At 37.9% G+C, this 24,880-nt stretch overlaps 1 protein-coding gene across 1 annotated transcript; it reads right to left on the bottom strand.

Moving 5' to 3' along the window:
- Positions 1-324: 324 nt before the first annotated feature.
- Positions 325-23,544, bottom strand: MPC1 (mitochondrial pyruvate carrier 1). Its single transcript, XM_058289738.2, has 5 exons — positions 23,403-23,544; positions 11,994-11,997; positions 4,742-4,838; positions 1,278-1,410; positions 325-859 (listed from the first exon to the last, which is right to left on the bottom strand). Exons 1-5 carry the CDS (start codon positions 23,471-23,473, stop codon positions 835-837), a joined length of 330 nt encoding a protein of 109 aa, XP_058145721.1. The 5' UTR covers positions 23,474-23,544; the 3' UTR covers positions 325-834.
- Positions 23,545-24,880: the final 1,336 nt, after the last annotated feature.

Raw genomic sequence — 24,880 nt, forward strand, 5'->3', positions numbered from 1 at the left:
CGCCACAGAAATGACCTATTCAGACTTTTTACAGATGAGGAAACTGAAGTCCAGAACACTCAAGGGTCTGGGCTGAAGTCACAGTTACTTAGGGGCTCTTTTGTGTATAGTACATTGTCTAAAATTTATCCGTAAGAAAAAGAATGATTTCTGAATAGTTGAGGTTGCCAATGCTTTTCAGAAGAAACTGGACTTCTAGTTCATCCTATCCACAGGCCACTGAAATAATTTTCAAGGATTCCCAATTTTCACCTATATTTATTTTTTCAGGGATACAGTGCCTCAGTTTTGTTACAAATATAAAAAGATATTTAATCATATGGATTTAGCAAATACTGAAATCATTTATTGCCATTAAATTACAGCATTTCAATATACACACTGCATGGAAATACACAGATAAAATTTTTCAAACACTTAAGATTTTAGGCACAAGGCCAAGGGTTGGTTGTCTTGTGGTCATTAAAGAAAATGTCAAAAATTTGGAGTACTTAAGTGCTAAGTAGTCATAAATTTTGTTCTTTTCAGTTTTTCGTCAAGTAAATTCTAATAGATAATATACATATTACTGCAGATAAAATAATTGGAAATTATTAAGCTAATTGCATATTTTAAGCTACTCTTTATGAAGAGAAAATACCCAGTATTTCTGTAAGGTAGCAGAGAGTTGGATTAAATACTCTCTGCTATTTCTATAAAAATAGTCTGGTTAGTAAAAATAGCATAGAGCATATTTTTCCTTAGCAAGACTATTTGTGATGATGGAATCTGTGACTCAGTAGCAGTAGGTGGTAATGCTGTCCCTTCAAAGAGCATGTTCATTATTCTCCATTGTTAGGCAGATGCCTTTTTAGTCATCCTGGAAATAAACAAAAAAATTCAATGAGAAACCAAATTTCACTGCCAGGTTCAAAAGGTTTGAATGGCTTAAAAAGATACCTTTAAAAAACATTTGTTTCATTTAAAAAAAAATAAAATAAAAATGTAAAGAAAAAAAAAAAAAACAAAAAAAAACACATTTGTTTCAACTTGCAACTGAAAACAGTGCTATTCTATTTAATGTAACATCATTTTAATAAATGAATTTGCCTCTCATTGCATTAACTGCCAAATCACTGCTTTATGTTCAAGAGCATATGTTTGCTCTGAATCAAGTGATAAAACATAGCTATACACTTTCAGATACACATTCACACTTCAATCATCCAATACTTCTTCAGACTTTATTTTCATTCTCCCTCTTCTCTCACAACAAAATCAAATCAGAATCTGCTTACTCGTATTTGATAAGCCGTCCTCCCTGAATAAGCTGGGCTACTTCGTTTGTTGCATGGCATGCAAACAGAAGCCAGTTTCGAGGTTGTACCTTGTAGGCAAATCTCATGAATGCCACAGAATAACAACAAAGGGCTGTCAAAAACAAAGAAAACAAATCAAAACAAAGAAAATCAATGAATTACAATTTAGAAAATTTAAGAGTTGATGGGACCACGGAGATCAATAGTTCAATTCTCTTAATCTAAAAAGAGCCTCTTTCTCAGGAATGCAAGGGTGGTTCAACATAAGAAAATGAATCAATATAATATACCACATTAATAGAATGAAAGAATAGGATGGCCACATGATTATCTCATTTGATACAGAAAGGCATTTGACAAAATCTAACACCCTTTCATAATAAACATACTCATAAAAATCAGAATAGAAGGGAACTTCCTCAATATGATAAAGGACAGACATGAAAAACCCACAGCTGAGCTAACATTAAGCTCTGTGGTAAAAGACAGAAAGCTTTCCCTGAGGTTAGGAACAAGAAAAGAATTAGCCACTTTCACCACTGCTTTCAACATTGTACTGGAAGTCCTTATCAGAGCAATTAGGTAAGAAAAATAAAGGGTAACCAGAACGGGAAAGGAGGATGCAAAACTATATCTATTCACGGACGACATCATCCTTTATGTAGAAAATACCAAAAAATCTACAAGAAAACTACTAGAACCAATCAAATTTAGCAAAGTTGCAGGTTATAAGACTAGCACAAAAAATATCAGTTGTGTTTCTATACATCAGCAAGGAATATTCTGAAATGGAAATTTAAAAAATCCCATTCACAATAGCTCCTAAATACCCACATATAAGTTAACGAAGGGATGAAGGATTTGTACATTGAATCTAGAAAAAACTGCTGAAAGAAACTGAAGAACTAAATAAATGGAAAGACACCCCATGTTCATGGATAGGAAGGCTTAATATTATCAAGATGTCAATATTGCTGAAAGCTATCTACATATTCAAAGCAATGCCCATTAAAATTCCAGCATCCTTTTTTGCAGAAATGGAAAAGCTGATACTCAACACGTGGAATCACAAGGGGCCCAGAATAACAAAACCATTATTACAAAAGAAAAACAAAGTTGGAGGTCTCACATTTCCCAATTTTAAAGCTTACTACAAAGTCACAGAAATCAAAACAGGGTTGTATTGGCATATTGGTATAAAGATAGACATATGGACCAGTGGAATAAAAATTAGAGTCCAGAAGTAAACTCATATATCTATGGCCAACTGATTTTTGACAAGGGCATCATGTACATTAATTGGAAAAAGATGGGTCTCTTCAAGAAATGATGCTGGAACACCGGATACCCACATGCAAAAGAATGAAGTTGGAGCACTACCTCACACCATAAAGAGAAGTTAACTCTAAACATAGGCTCTAAAACCATAAAACATTTAGGATGAAAACATAGGGGGGGCTTTCACAAGCTTGGATTTGGTATTCATTTCTTAGACAGGACAATGTATATATGAAACAACAAAAGAAAAAACAGAAAATGAAAAGACAACCTGTAGAATAGAAAAAAATAATTGCTAACCATATATCTGATAAGGGTTTAATATTCAGAATATATAAAGAACCTCTAGGGGTGGGGTGGGGCGTGGGATATAAGGGAATCTCATGTTTTTTAATGTAACGTTCTATGTGATCTATTTATCTTTTTTTTTAAAAAAAAAAAAAGACAATAAAAAACAGAACCTCTACAACTGAACAACAAAAAGACAAATAACCCAATTTAAAAATGGGTAAAGGATTTGAATTGACATTTCTCTAAAAAAGATATACAAATGACCAAAAAGCATGTGAAAAGAAGCTCAACATCACCAGTAACCAGGGAAATGCAAATCAATACTATGAGATACCACTTCACACCCACTAGGATGGCTATTATTTTTAAAAATGGAAAAAAAAAATGAGTGCTGTTGAGGATGTGGAAAAATATTAACCCTTATACATTGTTGGTGGTATTGTTGTACAGCCACAGTGGAAATTAGTTTGGGGGCTCTTCAGGAAGTTGGATATAGAATTGCCGTAAGACCCAGCAATCCCACTTGATATGTACTCAAAAGAAGTTAGAACAGGGACTCGAAGAGGCATTTGTACACCACTGTTCATAACAGCACATCCCAAAAAGTAGACACAACCCAAGTAGATACCAGCAGATGAATGGCTAAACAAAATGTGGTAATACACAGAATATTATTCAGCCATAAAATGTAATGACGTTATGATATGGCCACAGCATGATGAATCCTGGAGACCTCATGTTGAGTGAAATAAGCCAGATACAAAGAGCCAAATATTGTATGATCTTGCTTATATGAAATACTGAGAATAAGCAAATTTCATAGAGACAGATGGTAGATCACAGGTTACCAGGGATTGGAAGGTGAGGGAAAAGGGAAAGCTGTTGCTTACTGCGTCTCTGTGGTGATGAAAAAGTTGGCGTAACGGATAGTGGCAAATGTAGTGTGTATTTTGAATGTAATTAATATCACTGAGTTGTACACTTGAAAGTGGTTAAAATGGAAAACTTTAGAGTTTTATATTACTAAAATAAAAGTTAAAAAAATAAAGAAGCTCTTCTCTTAAAAATTCTTGACAAATGATAGAAGTTATTGTGCTTAAATGGCCCCATGAATGGGAAGCTCATGAAATATTCTACTCTGTTAGGCATTTTTGTTATTTATTAAACATTTTAGGAAAATAATTGTAAGAGGAGGCTGAAATTAGTTCTAGCCATATTTTCTGTCCTCTAGAATTGCTTATAATCCATTATCTGAAAGAATTGCTTTTATCCCCTCAACAATAGTTTTATATTCAGATTTCAGGGTTTCAAGAAAACTTAATGATATTTTTTTCCAATTAAGCTCACAATAAAAATCTCTTAGATTGGCTAAATAGAATGATTAAGACAACACATTCTTCAATTTCGTTTTAATAAATCTGAAAGGCAAATGATATAGCAATACTTATCTTAAATAAATATTTCAAATTAATCATGTTTCTTCATCACATAGAGGGTAACATTTCTCAGTATCATTCTTTTATGTTACTTTCTAATAGTGACTGTAGAATATGGTGCTACACACTTGAAATGTAAGCAGGAGCTATATTATGTTTCAAGAAAAGTGAACCTTTCCCCAAATGCATTGATTAGGTTAGTCAATGAAAGTTAATCATTAATCTTTTATACATACTGTGAAAAATAAGTGAAATTCATCTTAATCACTATTCAATATCAAACTGTACTGATGTAGCAAAAATGACAATGAAATACAATCAAGCAACTGTCTAATTTAAAGAACTAAGTCTAATAATTTAGTTGTGCCATCATCTTTACAAAATAAAATCCGATCCTCTATTCCTTTTCTTCCCAATTATTCAAATCTACATCCTTACCAAATGTCATCCGACCACTGATAATTTCGGGAGACTTATTCATGTCATTGATGGCAGCAATGGGAAGACCCCAGTTGGCTACTGGTCCCCAAAAGTGCTATATAAAAAAAAAAGAAGAAAAGAAGAAAGAGAGGAAAAAGTTAGGGTAGAATCATGAACAGATGTAATTTAACTAACTTTAGCAGTAATGTGCAACTTGTGAAAAATCTTGCCAGATTTACCACGTTAACATATCGATGTTTAACATATAAACATCTAATTTTTCAAGTATTTGCATATGAATCAGTAGTTCTTTCATGGTGGGTAAATCCAAAACTAGAAAGGATTTGGCAGTTTACTGTGGTCCCTAACAATTTAAGATTACATCTAATAAATCTCTGACCCATTTAGAGAAGTTAAAATGAGATTAACTTCTTACTTAATTCACTTTTGCTAAAACATAAACCTTGTTAGAACTGTTTTCTATAATGTAATGTTTAAATCTGTCCAACCTTTTTTATTTTTTTAAATTTCATTAAGGTATTTATCAATATCTCTTAAAATGCAAAATCTAAATTGGACAACGTTTGTGAAGAAAGAAAGGACTTAGGGTAAGAAATTGTTTTTCAGTTTATATGAGTTATATTGAGATCAGAGGACTGGGAAATCTACATCTAGGACCCAAGAAACGAAAAAATTAAGATTAGAAAATTAAAGTAATACCAAAAGTAGTAACAACTTACTATGGGGAAAAAAAGGACTAATAGTTTTTCATTCTACAACTCTAGCTGTCCAGGAGCACCAAATTAAGTTGCCCATATTTTAAAAGACCCATAGTGATTTCTGAGGCTGAAATGAAATAAGTCCCGTGGCTTTTTGTTCCTTAAAGATAAAAGTTGTCTTGTTAATATAGAAATAGCAAATAATCCTTCAAAATCTTAAAGAAATCACATATTGTTGGCTAAATGCCCTTTTTAGTAATCAGAGCATTAAATGTTGAAAATGGCCCTCTCTTGCCTTCTGCCTACCACAGCGTTTAGGTAAATTCAGATTGTATAATTTGTTTCTAAATCTTGATTTTCTATTATTGACTAGCAATTAGGATCCAAAAATTCCATTAGAAGGGTAAGCCAAGGGAAATATAAGAAAAATAAATGTGAATTACATTTGGCATGATATAAACATTAAATAAAACTTAAATTTTATTTAATTAAAACTGCCACCTTAACCATTTTTAAGTGTGCAATTCAGCGGTATCAATTACATTTACAATGTCATACTACCATCATCCCCACTCATTATCAACACATTAAAAAATTTTTAATTGTAGTAACGTGTTCGATCTAAAATTTCCCATTTTAATCCCTTTCAGGTGTACAATTCAGTGGTATTAATTGCATTCACAATTACTATTACTATCATCCACTACCCTACTTTTTTTATCATCTCAAACAAGTTCTGTGTCCATTAGGCAATAACTCCCACCATCACCCCCCTGGCCTGTGACAAACTGTAACCTACTTGTTCTCATCATGAATTTATTTGTTCTACATATTTCATTTAAGTGGCATCATACAATATGTCCTTTTTTGCCTAGCTTATTTCACTCAGTGTAATATTATCAAAGTTCATCCACGTTGTAGCATGTATCAGGACTTCATTCCTTTCTATGGCTAAATAATATGCTGTATGTATGCATACAGCACACTTAATCTGTACATTTATCTGCTGGCAGTCACTTGGGTGGGTTCCACTTTTTGACTATGGTAAATAATGCTGCTATGAACATAGGTGTACAAGTATCTGTTTTAGTTCCTGTTTGCAATTCTTTTAGGTATATAACTAGAAGTGCTATTGCTGGTCATATGGTAATTCTATGTTTAATTTTCTGTGGAACCCCCAACCTTTTCTATAGTGGCAGTATCTTTTTACATTCCCACAAGATACAAGGGCTCCTATTTCTCTGCTACCTAGCCAGCACCTATTACTTTCCATTTTTTAAACAGTAGCCATTCTAATGGGTATCAGTCAAGTGCTTTTTCTGCATCAATTGAGATGATCATGTGGTTTCTTCCCTTCATTCTATTAATGTGGTGTATTATACTTTGTTAATTTTTTTTCTTATATTGAACTACCTTGGCATTCCTGGGATAAATCTCAGTTGGTGAATAATCCTTTTAATATGCCTTTGAATTAGATTTGCCAGTATTTTGTTGAGGATTTTTACATCTATGTTCATAAGGGAAACTGGTCTGTTATTTTCTTCTGCTGCCTTTTCTGGCTTTGAGATCAGGGAAATGAATGAGTCAGGAAGTGTCCCCTTTGCTTCAAATTTTAGGAAGAATTTGAGGAGTGGTGTTGAAGATGGCATCAGACTAGGCAGGAGGGACTCAACTCTCATAAAAACAACAGACAAAGAGCCAAAAGCTGTCCAAAGGACCTGCTTTGGGGGTCAGACCAGGACAATGCTACACAACTCCCAGGAAGGTGAGAGACAAATAGATAAACAACCTGAAGCAACAAATGTGAATTACCAAACACCTGCAGCGGCTGGGAGGGGAGCCATCCCCAAGATATTAGGCTGGGGTAAAACCCTGGCTCATTGCAGCTGACAGCCGTCTTCCTCCCTGTCAGCAGTTACAAAGGAAAAGGGAGGGGAATCATGGGGCTTTTCTTCAGTGAATTCGGCCAGCAAAACCTACTTTGAATCTTGGCTCTGGCCAGACCAAAACACAGGAAAGCCAAGACTGAAACACCACTGTGGAATGTGCGATAGTGAGTGCCATGTGCTGCTGATGTGGAAAGGGCATGGAAAACCAAGTGCTTTTGGTTCTCTCTGATTCCTAATGCCTGGGAGAAAATTTGTGTCCCATTAATGAGTCTCTGGCCTGATTCTGATAATGTAAGCTGGCAATTTTAAAGACTTAGAACAAGTTGAACCAAATATCAAAGAAGAGCTGTGGGGGAGAAAAAAACAATAGGCAAGAGAGATAAATTGGCCACGAGAGTAAATTCACCAACATATCCAGATGCCTAGACATCAGCAAATAATTACAAGCCATACTAGGAAACAGGAAGAGATGGCCCAGCCAAAGGAACAAACCAAATATCCTGAAGAAACACAAGATTTAAGACAATTAATTAGTGATAATCACACAATTCTCCTAAATATTTTAAAAGAACTGAGAGAAGGACTGGTGTTAATTCTTCTTTGAATGTGCGGCAAAATTCACCAGTGAAGCCTTCTGATCCTTCACTATAAGGAGGTTTTTTAATTACTGATTCAATCTCTTGTTATAGGTCTGTAAAGCCCTATAGCTCTGTAAAGCCCTCTTTTTATGCTTTTAGGATTTTTTTTCCATTTCATCTAGATTATTTAATTTGTTGGTGTTCACTTGTTCATAATATGCTCTTATAACCTTTTTAATATCTGTAACATCAGCATTAATGTCCCCACTTTCATTTCCCCTTTTGGTTATTTGGGTCTTTTTGTTGCTGTTGTTAGTTTAGCTAAAGGTTTGTCATCTTTATTGATCTTTCCAAATAAACTTTTGGTTTTGTTGTCTTTTGTTTTTCTCTTCTTTATTTCATTTATCTAATGGTATTTCCTACCTTCTGCCAGCTTTAGGTTTTGGCTGCCCTTTTTCTAGTTCCTCAAGATGGGAAGTTAGGTTATTGAATTGAGATCTTGCTTCTTTTTTAATGTAGGCATGTACAGCAATAAATTTCCCTCTGAGTAGTGCCTTTGTGGAATCCCATAATTTTTCGTATATTGTATTTTCATCTTCCTCTGTCTCTAAGAATTTCTAATTTCCCACGTGATTTCTTCTTTGACCCACTGGTTGTTTAAGATTGTGTTACTTAATTTCCCGTTTGTCAGTTTTCCAGTTTTCCTTTTTTTATTGATTTCTAACTCATTCCATTGTTGTTGAAGAATACGCTCTGTGTATTAATATTTTAAAACTTGTTGAGACTTGTTTTGTGATCTAACACATGATTTATCCAGGAAAATGATACATGTACACTTGAGAATATATCTTCTGTGGTTGTTGCCTGGTGTGTTCTTATATGTCTGTTAGGTCTAGTTGGTTTATAATACTCGTCAAGTCTTCTGTTTCCTTATTGATCTTCTGTCTAGATGTTCTATCCATTATTGAAAGTGGTATAAAAATATTTTGACATGCTTATAGAAATATGCTTAAATGTTAAGACATGAGGCACATATTTTTAAATCAGTGCTCTTAGAAGGCCATAATGGTATGTACTTTTACACAGATAATAGTGGATATTATCTGAATAAGATACTCTTTGTTGAAACTTCATTTTTTTCTTATATTTAGATGGGAGGTGAGGTAGCTATCTTTATTCCTTATTCACCAGACTTTTGATATAGGAGAATATATATCTCTCCCTTACCTACTTCTTTCCCTACCTGTCTTTTATTTGGTGTCACTTCATCTTTCAACTTTCTATTGTTCCACAGTGATCTTCCTTTTCTTCTTTTTTAACCAGGCCTTTCTCCACTTGGCTGTATTTTCATCTCTTTCCCCTGCTCTGCACTGTATGGTGATCTTGATGTCTACTTTATCATGCATAGATTCTTAGGGCTGTAACAGAGCCTGAAGAGTTACTTAGAGCGGCATATCAACACTGGTTTATCTATGATCAGGTATAAATGTGCCTTCTCTCACAGTTAGGGCTAAGGTAAGGTAGTACAAGACCATGGCATAAGAAATCCTGAAACAAGTAGCCCTGGGGAGGTTTGGTGAAATGATGGTATAGTGTGATGAGTGTAAAGGTTACATGAGGCAGAGTTCTTCAAGTTAAGAACTATATATATATACACACACATACACACTGATGATCATAAGCACTGAACTATACTTAAAATATATTTCTTAAAAAAAGAAATACTAGTTTTCCTAAAATATCTAACTTAGGAAAGTTTATAATGCATACTTTCTATTTAGTACAATATTCTAGTTCTCTCTTCTAATTTTTGAAATACAAGTTTGATTTATGCTCTGTCAGATATTTATTAGTCAGTTTCTGGGAAAAAATAAGGAATTTCATGATTAATATTTGAAAAGAGAAAATTAACATAGTTTGGATTAAATAGGAAAAATAATTTTATTCCGTTTTAATTCTTAAGGATATTGTGGCTAATAGAAAGTTCAAATAGCAGCATTATGACCTAGTCTAGTTTGGAAATTAAGCCACGAGACAGGGATCAACCCTTAGGACAGAAATCATCTCTCACCTTTTCTTTTTCCTTTCTTTCTCTTTGACTCACCTTTTCTCTCTCTTTCCATCTGCTGTCAGGTTCAACAATGACTGGTATAAATGAAGTCACTATATGCTCCTTTGTAAAAACAGGAGTAGAGAAAGCAACCAAAGATGCACTGGTCCTGCACAAAAGTTAACAGACAGCAAGGACCAAGGGTAACAAAGGAGAAAATGGGAGCACACTTAACCCATAACTCACCAGCCACAGTGGTTAGTTATGCTACCTCAAGCAAAGGAAGTCAGGTCTGGTGTCCATAACTTTGCTTATTAGCAAAGAAAGTTTGCAAACACTTGAAATGAAGTAGAAACAATTTTCTTACCGTACTATTTTGTGAGGAGTCGCCGAAGTTCGGACAGGGGAACATGGAAAAAATAACAATAATAAAAGATCAGATGCTTTCAAAGATTTTGGTTCTCTACTAGGTTACTTCAACCTCACATATGTATTCAAGTTTCAGTAACAGAACTGCAATGTTAGCAGCATACACTTTTTTTTTTTTGAGATCTAGTAACATTTCTAATAACCTTGACCTAATGAAATTAAATCTTAATTCTATTAAAAACAAGCTAATCCTTAGAGCAGAGCAGTCAAAAAGAAACAAGAGAAATTAATTTTAGTAATAGTTTATGTATCCTAATATATCCAAAGTATTTTAATTTCAACATATCATCAATAAAAATTATTAATCTGATATTTTACAGGTTTTTTTGTACTAATTCTTTGAAATCTGTTATGTGCTTTTCACTCACAGCACATCTTGAAGTGGACTAGACACATTTCAAGGGCTCAATGGCCACATGTGGCTAGTGGCTCTCAATCTGGACAGCACCACCTTAGAAGAAAACCATTTCTTTTAAAATAACAAATTGGAAAGACATGCAATGCTGCAGAATTCTATTAGCAAAAAACTTTCCATTTCAACTTTTTAACATGTTTTCACCAGAATGCACATTCCATAAAGGCATGTATTTTTATACTTGTTCATTATTGAAACTCTAAACTAAAATGGTGCTTGGCACATATAAGGCATTCAAAAAATATTTGCTGAATGAATGAATAGTTAACACTTTCAATGTTAAGAGAACTGTTTTCCTGAATGTTGAATTTGATATTATTAAAAATACATCAAGGGGGAGTGGATGTGGCTCAAGCAGTTGGGTGCCCGCCTCCCATATGGGGGAGAGACCAGTTTCCAGTGCCTCCTAAAGAACACAAGCTGATGCAATGAGCTGAAGCAATGAGCAGACACAATGAGCGAGCAGGGAGCAGATGTGGCTCAAATGACTGGGCACCAACCTCCCTCACAGGAGGCCCTGGGTTTGGTTCCTGGTGACTCCTAAAAAAGAATATGAGCAAAGAGCGGACAAGTGGATACAATAAGCAGAGACAATAAGCAGACAGAAAAGAGAGCCATCTTGGGGGGCGGGGGGAAATTCATCAAGTTTTGGGGAGCAGATATGGCTCAGCTCAGCACCTGCTTCCCACATGGAAGGTCCTGGGTTTTGTCCCTGGTGTCTCCTAAAAACAAAAACACACAGAAAGCAAACAAATGAAAAAGCCAACTTGGGTGGTTGAGCACAGGCTTCCCACATATGAGGCCCCGCATTCAATCCTTAGCCTGGGTACCTCAAAAAAAAAAAAAAAAAAAAGTTTTATAGTGAATTACTTTTGTTTCTGAAATGGCAATTTCTGTTGCCAGAATATAGTTTAATCACAGATTATTCTGTTAAAGCAAATTCATGAAGTTATAGCTGGTGAAAGAGTTATTGAAATTAAACAACATAGTCCTTTATAAACATATGCAAGTCCATATGTTGTTTCAATTTAGAGGCCACGGAGGTTCTAATTTATAGCATGAAAATATTTGTTGTCATTGCTAATCAGATACTTCAGATAGCTCTACTGTGAAATATCTAAAGCCACAGATAGAACCTGTCTAATAAATTACAACAAAATTGTATTTCACATCAATTGCAAATTTAGCACTGTGCTTCATAGCTGAGAGGGATCAAGTACCTTACAAGATCAGACAACATAATCTAGCTAGAACAGTCACCTACAGTGACTCTAATTAAAACATCTTTGCTCGGGATCTGAACACATGCCTTTTGTGTAACAATAAATCATCAAGGACACATTTTAAAATATTTGACATGATAATTAAAATTTAAAATTTCAGTTGGGAAATAATTTAGTTTTCATTTTCAATTCAGGACACTCTCTTTAAATCCAACAATAGCTCAAACACTTCCCTATCTTACAACAGGAGACTTTACTATAGATTTACAAGATATGAAAACAGGGAAGAATTACTTTGTCTAAAAGTCCTCCAAGAACATGATCCCAGAAATAAAAAAGGCTTTTTCAAAATGATTGCAAAACAATCTGAAAATAAAGTCATTCTAAACATCCTTGCCCCTCAATTCTATGTCAGTTTGTCCCAAACTGAAAAAAGAGAATTAAAAAACAAAACAAAACAAAACTGGTTTTCTGTACTACTAGGATTTTTCTCTGGGGGAGAAAAAAGAAATGAGCTATTTCTTGAAAATGTAGGTAGGCTCGAAATATTTATGTTAAAGTATGTGTTTGGGGAATGCTGGCAAACAATCTGCTTTTGTCTAACTGCTATTTTGCTCTCCTGAGAAAGGAAAGTTCAGGACAGTGGCAGTTTTGGAAGAAAATCATTATTCAAGAAATAATGGATTATATTTGGCTCAGTTCAATTATTATGCAAAGTCTTTCAGATTCTATACATTTTATTATGTCCCTCAATTTACATTAATTTGTAAAGTTCTCCTAAAAGAAAAACAGGCAAGTTTATGCAAGTTATGTAAATAACTATGCAAGATATGTGTCTGTGAAATCATTAAGCACAAATCATTAGTAAGAATTCATGCTTAGTTGAGAATGAAAATGAAATTCACCAACGGTTTGAGTTATGGTATAATATCATGAAATTACATTCTTTATAAAAATATTGCCTTATATTTACAGATAATAGTGAGAGATTAGTAATAATTGTATTCACGTTATATGAGTACTGTCAATAACCTTAAAAGGGTAATTATAAAAGTTCTATCTCTGCCAGCCCATGCTCCCTATCTGTGTTTCCCATTATTTTACTCTGAGTACAATGAATCTGTGTAATTTTATGTATGCATATTCCAGATTTTTCTATTATAGTTCCATTTTCAAATAATTTGTGCCATTAGATCATATTTCTGGACTTTAAGAAATATGATAACTGCATCTACGAGGGATCTAAAGCTGAAAGCACTTCTTTAATATCAAAAGTTCTCTTATCTGAAATTCTACTTTATGATTTATTTCCTTATACGGGCCTACAAAGAGAATTTGTATACGTGAACTGGAAGTCATTTGGCATGGAGCCAGAAATGGTGGAAGAAAACCAGATGGTTAATGGTCATAGGAGAGAGAAGGAAATTTAGGCTGAGAAAAAAGAAAGGAAAGAAACATATAAGAGATTCCAGGTCCCAGTTCCTTATCTATATAACTCAAAGCATTATTGTGAGGATTAAACTATATAATCCATGTGTGACATTCAGCATAGTATCTGGTATAAAGCAAACAAATAGTCAATAACATTAGCTGTTTCTAAGGTATGTGTTTTTGTTTGATGAGCAGGAGAAATTAAAGGCTTTGTGAGCTGAGATATCTGGGAGAGAGTTATAGAATACCAACTATGTTCAGGAGACAAAATGAAGGTCAACTCCAATCTTTTTCATTTCAAATATCAATGTTAATCTGCATCTGAAAGAGTGATGGGTACATGGCATACATGAACCAACTTCTGAGTCAAAAAAATCTGAAAAGCGTTGTTGGTGTTGAACCTCCAGGAGTATATTAGTATCTGAACCAAAGGAAAATCACATGCAACACACAACTGCAATGTGAGGGCAGTCATGTAAAACTGTGCACAAAATGTCCTCAATTTTTTCTTTGTTTGGAATGTTGCCTTTACTGGTTTTATTTCCATGAAGATTAAAAAAACATATTGCTAATGGTTTCCATGAGATCGCTTATGGCCTGGATTTTTATGAGGAGAAAAAAAACTGTTATCTTCCTAAATGAGAATGAATTGTTCTGTTTATTAGAACTGATGAAGGGGAGTGGGTGTAGCTCAGTGGTTGAGTGCTTGCTTCCCATGTATGAGACATGAATTCCTGGGTGCAATCTCCTGTACCTCCTAAAATTTTTTTAAAAATTAAAAAAAAAAAAACAACTGATGAAATTGTATTAAACAATGCCTTCTGAAATATAAAAGGAGTGCCTTAGGATGTAGCTGCTGTGTAGGATCCAGACCAGCTTGTTCACTCAGCAGGAGACAAGAGGAAAGTACATAAAGTAGCTTGGGAACTGTGTGACTCTGGTAGCTACGGCAGAGGGGAGCTGGCCTTTCTTTCTGTCCTTCTCTTACTTCCTCACGTAACTGTGCATTTAGCCAGGAATAAAAGAACATGTCTTTTTTTAAGGATCCTCCTGGTCTTTTTCTTAACTCTCAGGAGCCAGGACCTAAAACAGTCTGAGATCCTAGAAAGCATGAAAAAAGCTCAGGACATCAAAAAACTTAAACAGAGCATCTTTGGGTTTTAGAAGGAAATCTTAAAGCATGAAAGTGGCCACTCAACATATATTAAACAAGGAGGTGAAAACATCTCCTATGATAATTATTTCAAACAATGTCTTAGTTTGTGCCAGGGCTACTGTAATACAGTACCACAGACTAGTTGGCTTAAATAAAAGGAATTTATCGCCTCACAGTTTGGAGGCTCGAAGTCCAAAATCAAGGTGTTGGCAGGATCCTGCTTTCTGTGAGGTCCTCAGTGTTCTGGTGGCGGGCTGCCGGCAACCCATAATTCAGCCTCTGCCTCTGTCGTATGAATGGATGTCTCCTCCTGACTGCACCCAAATTTCCTCTGCTTATAGGGACTCCAGTCATTGGATGAAGGCCTAGCCTGATTCAGTTTGGCCTCATTCTAACTAACATCTTGAAAGATTCTAATTACAAAGGAATCCACACCCACTGGACCAGGGCTTAGGACTTGAATTTGCCTTTGCAGGGGACATGATTCAATCTGTAACATACACCAGCATTTAATGAAAAGTTTTATGATCAAAGATTTAATACCCTTTTCACAAGTCTGGCAATGAATGATGACTTTTTTCTTAAAGCTTTCAGGAATAGCTTCTTAAAATTTAACATTAATTATTACCTGGTAAGTTATTTGAAATAAAGCTTTTGAGTGCTAATACGGGTTTTTTTCAGATAGTTCACCAATATAAACTGATTAGAGTTATGAAGGAAAATTTAAAATAGCTATTTTAAGTGATAAAATGCTTAAAAGAAGATTCATCCTATACATAATTGTTGCTTTACTGTAACTTAAAATAGCTTTTTATATACATGAACATTCAAATAATGGCCTGATTCAATACTGACAAAAAAGTGACAAAGTTTTGGCCACAATGACTATAGGTTTATTGCCAGACTCTTCCCCCAACCTCTCAAAAAAGGTGTAGGATTTCATATCATTCTACACAAAACAAAGAGGTACTGCTCTGGGCAAAAGAGCATGCCACATTTTCCCTTTCTTCTAATTTGGTGTGCCTAAGCAACACCTTGCTTTATTTCCATCACCTTTACCTGGTAATGCATCAGTGGAGGTCTACCAGATGAAGGCTACAGACATATATAATCAGAACCTGAGACATATAATTAATATTTCTAATTAGGGAGTTGTACTTCAAGATTTAGCAGTTCCAGAAATGCAATTTAAAAGTGAGTATGTGGGAAACGGACTTGGCCCAGTGGTTAGGGCATCCGTCTACCACATGGGAGGTCCGCGGTTCAAACCCCGGGCCTCCTTGACCCGTGTGGAGCTGGCCCATGCGCAGTGCTGATGCGCGCAAGGAGTGCCACCCCACACAGGGGTGTCCCCCACGTAGGGGAGCCCCACGCGCAAAGAGTGCACCCGTAAGGAGAGCTGCTCAGCGTGAAAGAAAGTGCAGCCTGCCCAGGAATGGCGCCGCCCACACTTCCCGTGCCGCTGAGGACAACAGAAGCGGACAAAGAAACAAGACGCAGCAAATAGACACAGAGAACAGACACGGGGGGGGGGGGGGGGGGGGGGGAATAAATAAATAAATCTGTCCAATATCCATGATATATAAAGAGATGCTACAATGCAAAAATAAAAAGACAAATGACCCAGTTAAAAAAATGGACGAAACACTTGAATAGACATTTGTCCAAAGAAGAAATACAAATGACAAAAAAAAAAGAAAAAGAAAAAATGTTCAACATCACTAGTGATGAGGGAAATGCAAATCAAAACTACAATTAGATATCACTTCACACGTATCAGAATGGTGACTATTAAAAAGACAGAAAACTACAAGTGTTGGAGAGGATGTGGAGAGATAGGAACACTTATTCACTGTTGATGGGAATGTAGACTGGTATAGCCACTGTAGAGGACCGTTTAACAGTTCCTAAAGAAGTTGAATAGAGTTACCACGTGACCCTGCAATACCACTCCTGGGCATATACCCAGAAGAACTGAGAGCAGTGACACGAGCAGACATCTGCAGAGTGGTGTTCATAGGGACATAATTCACGATTGCCAAAAGTTGGAAACAATCCACATGTCCATCAACTGATGAATGGATAAACAAACTGTGGTGTATTCACACAATGGAATATTATGCAGCTGTAAGAAGAAATGAAGTCATGAAGCATATGACGACATGGATGAACCTAGAGGACATTATGTTGAGTGAAGCAAGCCAGGCACAAAAGGACAAATACTGTATGACTGCGCTACTATGAACTAAATATATTGTATAATCTCCTGGAGTTACTAACTTGAATATGGGTCACCTGAAAATAGAATGAGTTCAGAGAATGGAAAACTGGGGGTTAACTTGTGCAGAATTGACAAAAAGGAAGTGCATTAATCTTTGGAGATGAATAGAAAAGGTGGAAAGCTCAATATAATACTTATAACTAGTAGTACTATTATGCAAATATGAAAGTAGTTGAAAGGGAAAGTCTAAGGTCATGTGTATTATTAAAAGGAAAACTAAAAAATGTAACATGGAACTGTATATCATAGTAAAATCACATGTGAAGTAAAATTTGGGTAAAACTGCATATATAAGGCTGTTTTTCTTTCAAGCTGAACAAATGTATGTTAATATAAAATGTTAATATCAGACCAAAAAACCTATTATGCTAAGTGAAAGAAATTAGACACAAAGTACTACATGTTGTATGATTCCATTTGTATAAAATGTAAATATAAATCAATTTATAAAGATGAAAATTAGATTAGGGGTTATGTAGGGCTGGGGAAAGAATGCTAAGTGGTATGGAGTTTTTCTTTTTGGAGTAATGAAATTGTTCTAAATTTTGTTTTGTGTTGATGAATGTATAACATTGTGATTATACTAAAAACCACTGATTTACTCTTTGGATAGACCGTATGGCATGTAAATATATCTCAATAAAACTGCTTGATAAATAATTTTGCAATAGTCAGAAATAGTAGTTATGTACAGCAGTGCAATCAGAAAGAGACTGAAGGGTGAAGAATTTTCTTGTTTGTTTTATTATTATTGAAATAAAGAAAATGTTCTAATGACTAAAGGGATGAATGCACAACTATGTGATTATACCAAATACCTTTGATCATACATTTTGAATGAACTACATGCTTTATTAATATGTACCAATAAAATTGATTTGTTTTAGAAAAGAGATAGTATGTTAGTTATAGATAGGAAAACAAGAATTAGAAAAAAGGAATGAATGGAGGATTCCAAGGCTGAGAGACATTCCAGGCATAAATGGCATTTATTTATCTTTCCTTTGGAGAGTTAAAAGAATTATCTACTATTACTGTTCAGTGTGTGCATTGGGAAACACTCGCACTACCACTCTAATCACTGCTTCTATTAAAAAACACTTCAATTAAAAGTGTGATGAAGTGGTGTAAGGAGAACAACTACTGCAGAAGAAAACTTTATCTTTGTTTTCACCTTAATTTGGAAGAGTGATTGATTGGATCAGGTTCTGCTAAGCTCGCTTTTATTTCTTTAATGTGTCCTGGGCACTGTCAATCTCAGTTTATTTTCCTAAAGGTACTATCACTAATTGTTAGCCTTCTTTAATTATGTCACTTCCTCTGAAAGTACTGAGAGTAATTAGGTAATTTATAACTTGCTTACAGAGTACTGAAAGAATCAAGCTGACAACCTAGCATAGTCAATTTATAACATTACTTAAAATGGAATAAGATTTTGGAATATTCTATAATGCAATTCTACGGTAGGCTGAAAATGCTCACCTGCATTATTTATTCTTGCCAAGTTTTACCTCATTTTTCAGTTCATGTTAAAATGACAGAGAGGGTTGACACTTAGGATGAGTGATGTTCAGCTTTATTTAGCTGGCCAAAACAAAACTGGATGATGGGAAAGACCTTTGGAGATTTGACTGTCCAGATTTCAAGAGATTCTTATTCCCAGTCCTGCTTCAACAATTTCAACTTCATTTGTAGGTCAATCATAAGTCAAGGAGATAAACAAAGAGACCTAAGGCAGAGTATGGGAAGAAGTATGACAGAGAGTAGGGAGACATATGCAAGAAAAGGTGATGGAAAAAAAGTACATAAAACCTTACTCTTTTTCACAACCATTTCTGTGCATTACTATTTTCCTTTAAATTCTAAATTGATGTTTCTGCTGTTGACTTCACAAGTTTGCTGTACAGAAGGTCTCAAGTTTTCTGCTTGGCCTAGATATCAGTTTTCTCAAGTGGCAAGTGAAAGGTTGGGCTACTGGATTTCTCAAGTCTGTTCCAACTCTAATATTCTTTAAATTTGTAATAGATTCAGTTATTCCATGTTGGAAACAAAGACATAATGATCTCATATGGAAAGACATGCTGTTTCCCTGGTAACGCGTGCAATGTAAGAAGTTCAGCAGGTGGGAGTGTTGGGAAAGCAGGACAAAGTTGTCATGGGCTACAAGAATAATGAACATATTTACTTGGTAGTTATATAAAACATCTAGAGTTTGTACTCTAAGATCTTTTAGTTCCTTAGGATGGATGGGTAACTTGAAATAATATTTGATTGAATTCCATAGGTTACAGGTAATATTAACGGTTAACTATATGTAGCTGCTTGTTTGCACGTATGCTGGGGTATATACAGAAGCCCCTCTGAGGCAATGAATTTGTCTGCTGAGTCGTGACTCATAGATCCCCTAATCCCTGCTTCTCTTTGTTCCATTCCCGATACCCTTCCGGTCCTAGTCTCTGACAATTCCACTGCAAGCACTAAATGGGTAATAAGTGTAGTTAAACTAGTAAAGCTCTCCTGAAAACTGAGAAGTTAAAATTAACAGAATACCTAGTAACTTGAGAATTCTCTTTGAAAATGTGCTAAGAGATTAACAAACTTTAAAACTAGGTTTATTTAAGAGTAGGTCTAGGTTCTCCTAGAAGATCTAGGTTCTCCTTAAGAAAGGATCCTTTGCACAGACATTCAAATAGAAACCATAAGGTTAAAACTCCAATATGCAAATCTGAAAATAAGAAGGGGAGAGAATCTCTAGACTGAATCATTAAACAATATGTCCTACCTAAAATCTTATTTGCTCATTCTCATTATTTTTTTACACTGTTTAAAGTTAATAGATCACAAAGAATGTTACATGAAAAAACATAAGAAGTTCCCATATACCCCACTCCCCGCCCAAAATTTTTGTAAATTGTATTTTTTTGAAGATATACATATCACTCATTTATTCTTCTTAACCAAAAATCTAGGAGGGAGAATAAAAGAGGAGGAAGATAAAAAAAATAGCTATCTTCTTTTACTTTGTCAATCAGATATGTGAAGAATTCCTTAAGAGAATTGAGATCCAGGAAGTCCTTGAAAAAGATCCTCATTAAAGGGAATTAAGAAGAAATAGTGGGAGGAGAGATGGAAGGAACCAAGAATAGAGTTCCAGAAACCCAGGGTGTTTAAATATGCCCTAGTAATAACAATAATGCTATTAACAGCTACCAAAGCACCAGAGTTAAGTAATTTGCATTAGCCCACACAGCTAGAAAGCAAAAGGACAAGGATTCCAACCAGAATCTAAAAGAACCATTACACTCATTAACTAGATTTAACAGTACCACCATCAAATCGGACAAAATACTTAATATTATTTAACAGAGACCATATTTTAAATGTCCTCAGTTGTTCCAGTAGTATCTTTTACAGCTGTTTTTTCCCCTGTGCCAGATCCAATCAAGGTTCACACAAACATTGCGTTTGGTTCTTAGGTCTCCTAAGGGAGAACCTGTTATCTTAACTCCTGGCTCTTGTTGAAAAATAACATTTTAAAATACACTTGGAATTCATTAGTAAGAAGAAAAGCATATTTCAATCTTATTCAGACTGTAACTGAAAGAACTTTGTAATCCGTGTGAAATATATGATTTAAATTTTGTTTAAAACTCAACTATGATTTGTTATAAAAATAATTTTTAAAAAAATCTAGAACAGCTTTAGTTTTGAAAACCTCTATGACCCTTGGGTAGGCCGTAAAAAGAATGCAGGCAATCTTTAATTGGTAAGAGAATGCAAAGTATGTAGAACGAGTTTATTGATGAAATTAGAAAAGGCAAGTAGAGAACCTCGGTTCTGCCTGGAACAAGCAATAATGAAATTTTCTTTATGCTTTATTCTCTTTTACTGAAGGAATGCAGGGGCTGTGTGCAAGAAGTAGGAAAAACTGTCCTCTGGTAAATTTTAAGTAGAAAGGTTTCTCCTTAGGGGAAGGAAAAAGGTTAAACAAACGTTTCCTGTGAGAGTTCCAACACCAAATTGCCCCCAAAACTCTGAGCAACTATACCTGGAAGGACTTCTGGGATTCAGGCTCTCTATTGAGGCAGTGACCCTGTTTTGCCAATTTCTAAGCTGTGTGACCTTGTGGAAATAAACACAACCTTTCTTTGTTTCCATTGCTTCACCTGCTAAGTGGGAAAACCTGAAAACCAGGGAGCTGGTGGAAGCCCACAGCTTCCGCCTCTGCCTGCCCGGGCTACTCCAGTTCTCCTCACTCTGGCTGTTGAGGTACGAACACGGTGCAGTCCCTACTGGGTTTATAACGGGAGGGAGAGTCAAGACATCCTGAGGAGTTCTGGGCCGAACCTAAGCCACTGAACATTTAGACTAAGCTCAATATGGACAGATTTAAAGGTGCAGATGAATTTTAGAAGAAAGATGTTGAAAAACTAAACAGTGTTTAGACGAACCATGAAGAAAGTAGCAGGTTTCAGCCAGCTCCCAGTGCTCAGGGCAGTCTCTACCCTGGGTTGGAGCTGTTAGTCGCTGTTCCAGCTGGAGGTGGCTCTCATCTCATCATACTGCTCCCCTCCCTTCCAAACCAAGACCAGGCTGGAGAGGGAGCAGCAATTCTTTCTCTCACCACAAACCTCAAATAGGCCCTCAATCACCAGTCATGATAATCCACTGCTGCCAAGAATGGCATGGAAAACAGGGCCAGCCTAACATCTCCATATTATGTGGTTGGTTCCAAAAAGTAATTTCAGGTCAAAGGTATAGAATTTTATCCCTCACACTTAAGATTTTAACGTCTTCCATAACAGTAAACCTTTTAAAATGATCCTGCTCACAAAAACCGAAAGACACAATAAATACGCACAGTGATTTAGAGTTTCCAAGTACCTTCATGTCTTTTATCCAGTTAAACTTTCCCAAAAACAACAAGAGAGGTAAGGCTTTAACACGAAATCGGTTTCATAGACAACCTAACTAAAAAACCCACTGGAACTGATTTGCCCAGGACCCTTTGTTGTGAACCCTCCCCCTGAACCCTAGCTGGGGTCGTGCAGGCACCACTTTCCTGGGCCCTGCAATCCTCTTCTTTTCCTCTTTTCATCAAAGCGTAATTCCACTAAATTAGTACCAGAGGAAGAAAGCATAAAAACACTCAAGCTGCAGGAAGTTACTCTTAGGAGAAAAGGTTAGACTCTACACCCAAACAGCCTACGGAAAGCCTGGCTCTCTAAAGCCCCTCTAGTAAAGAAAACATAAAATTTAGAAAAGCAAGCCTTTTTTCCTTGAAAAAATATTTTAAAACTCTCCCTATGTTTTAGAACTGTTAGGTAATATTTCATAGGGATAATGTGAAACAACTTTATATTTAATCATATGATATAAATTGGCCTAATCAATAGGTAGTCTCATCATATAAGAAGAAAATATCAGTAAAAAGTTAAAGTAATATTCAAAGCCATAACCTTAGCCTTAATGGCAGGACTAGAACATATCCTCAGAGGTGGCCAGGCTTAGAGACCTCGTGGTCACTAAGATGCCTCAGTATCCCACCCTTTGGTTGGTTATAACAGGGCAAATGCCTCTTCAGCTCCTTGGTTACTTTTACCTCCCTACCATACTACTAACTACTGAAAAGAAATGCAGCCCTACATTTACCTAGGTTTAAAAGCTCACGCAGGAAAGTGAGAACTATGCTCCTCCTTATACAAAGCTGTTCCAAAGTTACATTAAAACGTTTATAGTAAGTATTTTGAAATAAAAGCAGGCATCTCAAAATTAGAGGTGAAACTAAATTATAGAAGGTGTGCCTGCAGGCTTTTCAACCCTGAAATGACCTTTGTTTCTCACTTGAGTTAACGGAAAATTCAACTATAATAAAACGGAGGCGCTGGGGGCACTTTTTTTTTTTTTAATCGACAGAATAGTCGCATGCAAACACTTTTTTTTTCCTTTTACTTCATTCCCCTCCCGCGCTTAGGGTGCATGTAGGGTCCTCAAAAGGAGAAAGTGTCACATCCTTCGTTATACCGAGGAGGGGCTCAACAGAAGGTGCGCGGGAGGCTCACCAGCTAAACGCGCGCGTTACTGAATTCCAGGGGACGGGGCGACCCTCGCCCCCCTGCCACCCCCTGCACCGCTGAGGACGCGCCGGGACCTCGCGACCCGGAGGGCCTCCCGCCCGGAGGCGCAGTGCTGCAGCTGTCACACGGTGACAGGCGGGCGGCCGTGAAGGACAGCGCGAGCGGACACGCGAGGGGACAGGGAGGCAGCGCGCGCGAGGGGAAAGTGCAGGGCAGGCAGCGTGAGGGGATAACGACAGAGGTCACCCGAACGCGCTGCGGAGAGGACACCGAGGGCGGCGCGGGGGGCGCGCCCGCAGGTCCCCGCTGCGCTTCCGCCCCCGCCGGGGCTGGGGAGGGGTCGTGGTAGGGGGTCTCGCCGACCGAGAACTCGCTCCGCTCGCCTCCCGCCCACGCTGTCACCCCACCCCCGGCCCAGAGGTCCCCATCACCTCATAAGGTAGTCCCGGAACTCCTTGCTTCGGACATAGTCCGCCGCTTTCCGCACCAGCGCGCCCGCCATGCTGGCCCCCGGACGCCAGCCGCAACTGTCCCGCGGCCACGCCTCAAGCCCAGTGACAACCCCGCCGAGCCCGCGGCGGGAGGCGGGCGGCGCGCTCCCCCCCCCCCCCCGCGCGACCCGCCTCACGACAGCTCGCCCGTGCCTTACGGCCGCCGCGCCCCACCCTGGAGCGTCGGGCGGGCGCAGGGCCGCAGGCGGCGGCGCCGAATTGGCTGGCGCGGCCTGCACACCCCCCACCCGCCCCTCAGAGGCGCGGGGGGCGTGGCCTGCCGCTGCAGCCCTGAGGCCTCCGCGGGGATTGGCTGGGCGTTGCTAGGGCGTCTCCAAGGCGCCGCGGTGGCGGGAGGGGAGAGCGCGCCTTAGTCGGCTGGGGGGAGGTGACGCCTCCGGCGCGACCCGGAACGCCGGAGTGGCGCGTGGTCTGTGCAACCCGCGCCTCCCCACAAGGGCACCTTCGCGGGGCGGCGGCCATTGATGGCGCTCCGTCGCGACTGTCCCCCTCGGCCTCTGCCCCCGCTTGCGCGCCTCACGGCCAGACCCAGCGAGGGCTGGTGGAGAGGTCCCCCCCCGACCCGGCGCGCCTCCCCGGGCCCGAGCGCCCCAGGGTCCCCCTCCGAGGAGTGGTGACTGGTGCAGTGGGCGGCTCTGAGCGGGTGCACCTCCCCCATTCTTCCCCCAGGGTCCCCATCCGAGCACTGGTGACTGGTGGTGGGGGCCAGCTCCGAGCAGATGCGCCACCGCCCCGGGCCCCATCATCCGAGGGCTGGTAGCTGGGCCACCTCTGGGCGGATGCGCCGTCCCCAGGGCGGGACAGTGCCAGGCCTGCCCGTGCCTGTCGTTTGGGGGACACGACCACAGCCGGCTCCCGGGGGGGTGGGGCCCAGGGCGTGTGCATTTTCTAAAGCTCCTTGCAGAATATCACTGCACAGCCAAGGTTGAAAACGACTGGTTTACGAGGAGGTAGCACTGCCAGTTCTGAAACCAAAGCAGCAGCCGCACGTGATGAAAAGTTATAAATAACGCAGCTTTATGAGAGTAGAAAGCTTTGTCCCAAGCAAGTGTGATTGTTCAAATGTTGAAAATAACGATTATATAATAAGTCCAGTCGGATCTATATATAAATTCAATATTCTGAACTATTTAAAGGAGAGGGATCATGGGAAAGTTGGCTAGGAGCATGGATGGTGGAGCACAACTTTCAGATTTTGCACCACATCAGAAAGGGAGACACTGAAGATACTGTTTTTCTTTTTTGATAAGTGGCTAAAAACCCCTTTGGTGAAGGTGTGGGGAAAGAGGAATTCTAGAACCTTGCCCCAGGACTGTAAATTGGAATGTAAACATCTTTAGAGCACAATTTGGCCGAATGTACCAATGTTAACAATGAACTTGTCCACTGACTCAATT

This window comes from Dasypus novemcinctus, chromosome 28 (assembly GCF_030445035.2).
Source record: "Dasypus novemcinctus isolate mDasNov1 chromosome 28, mDasNov1.1.hap2, whole genome shotgun sequence".
Taxonomy (NCBI): Eukaryota; Metazoa; Chordata; class Mammalia; order Cingulata; family Dasypodidae; genus Dasypus; species Dasypus novemcinctus.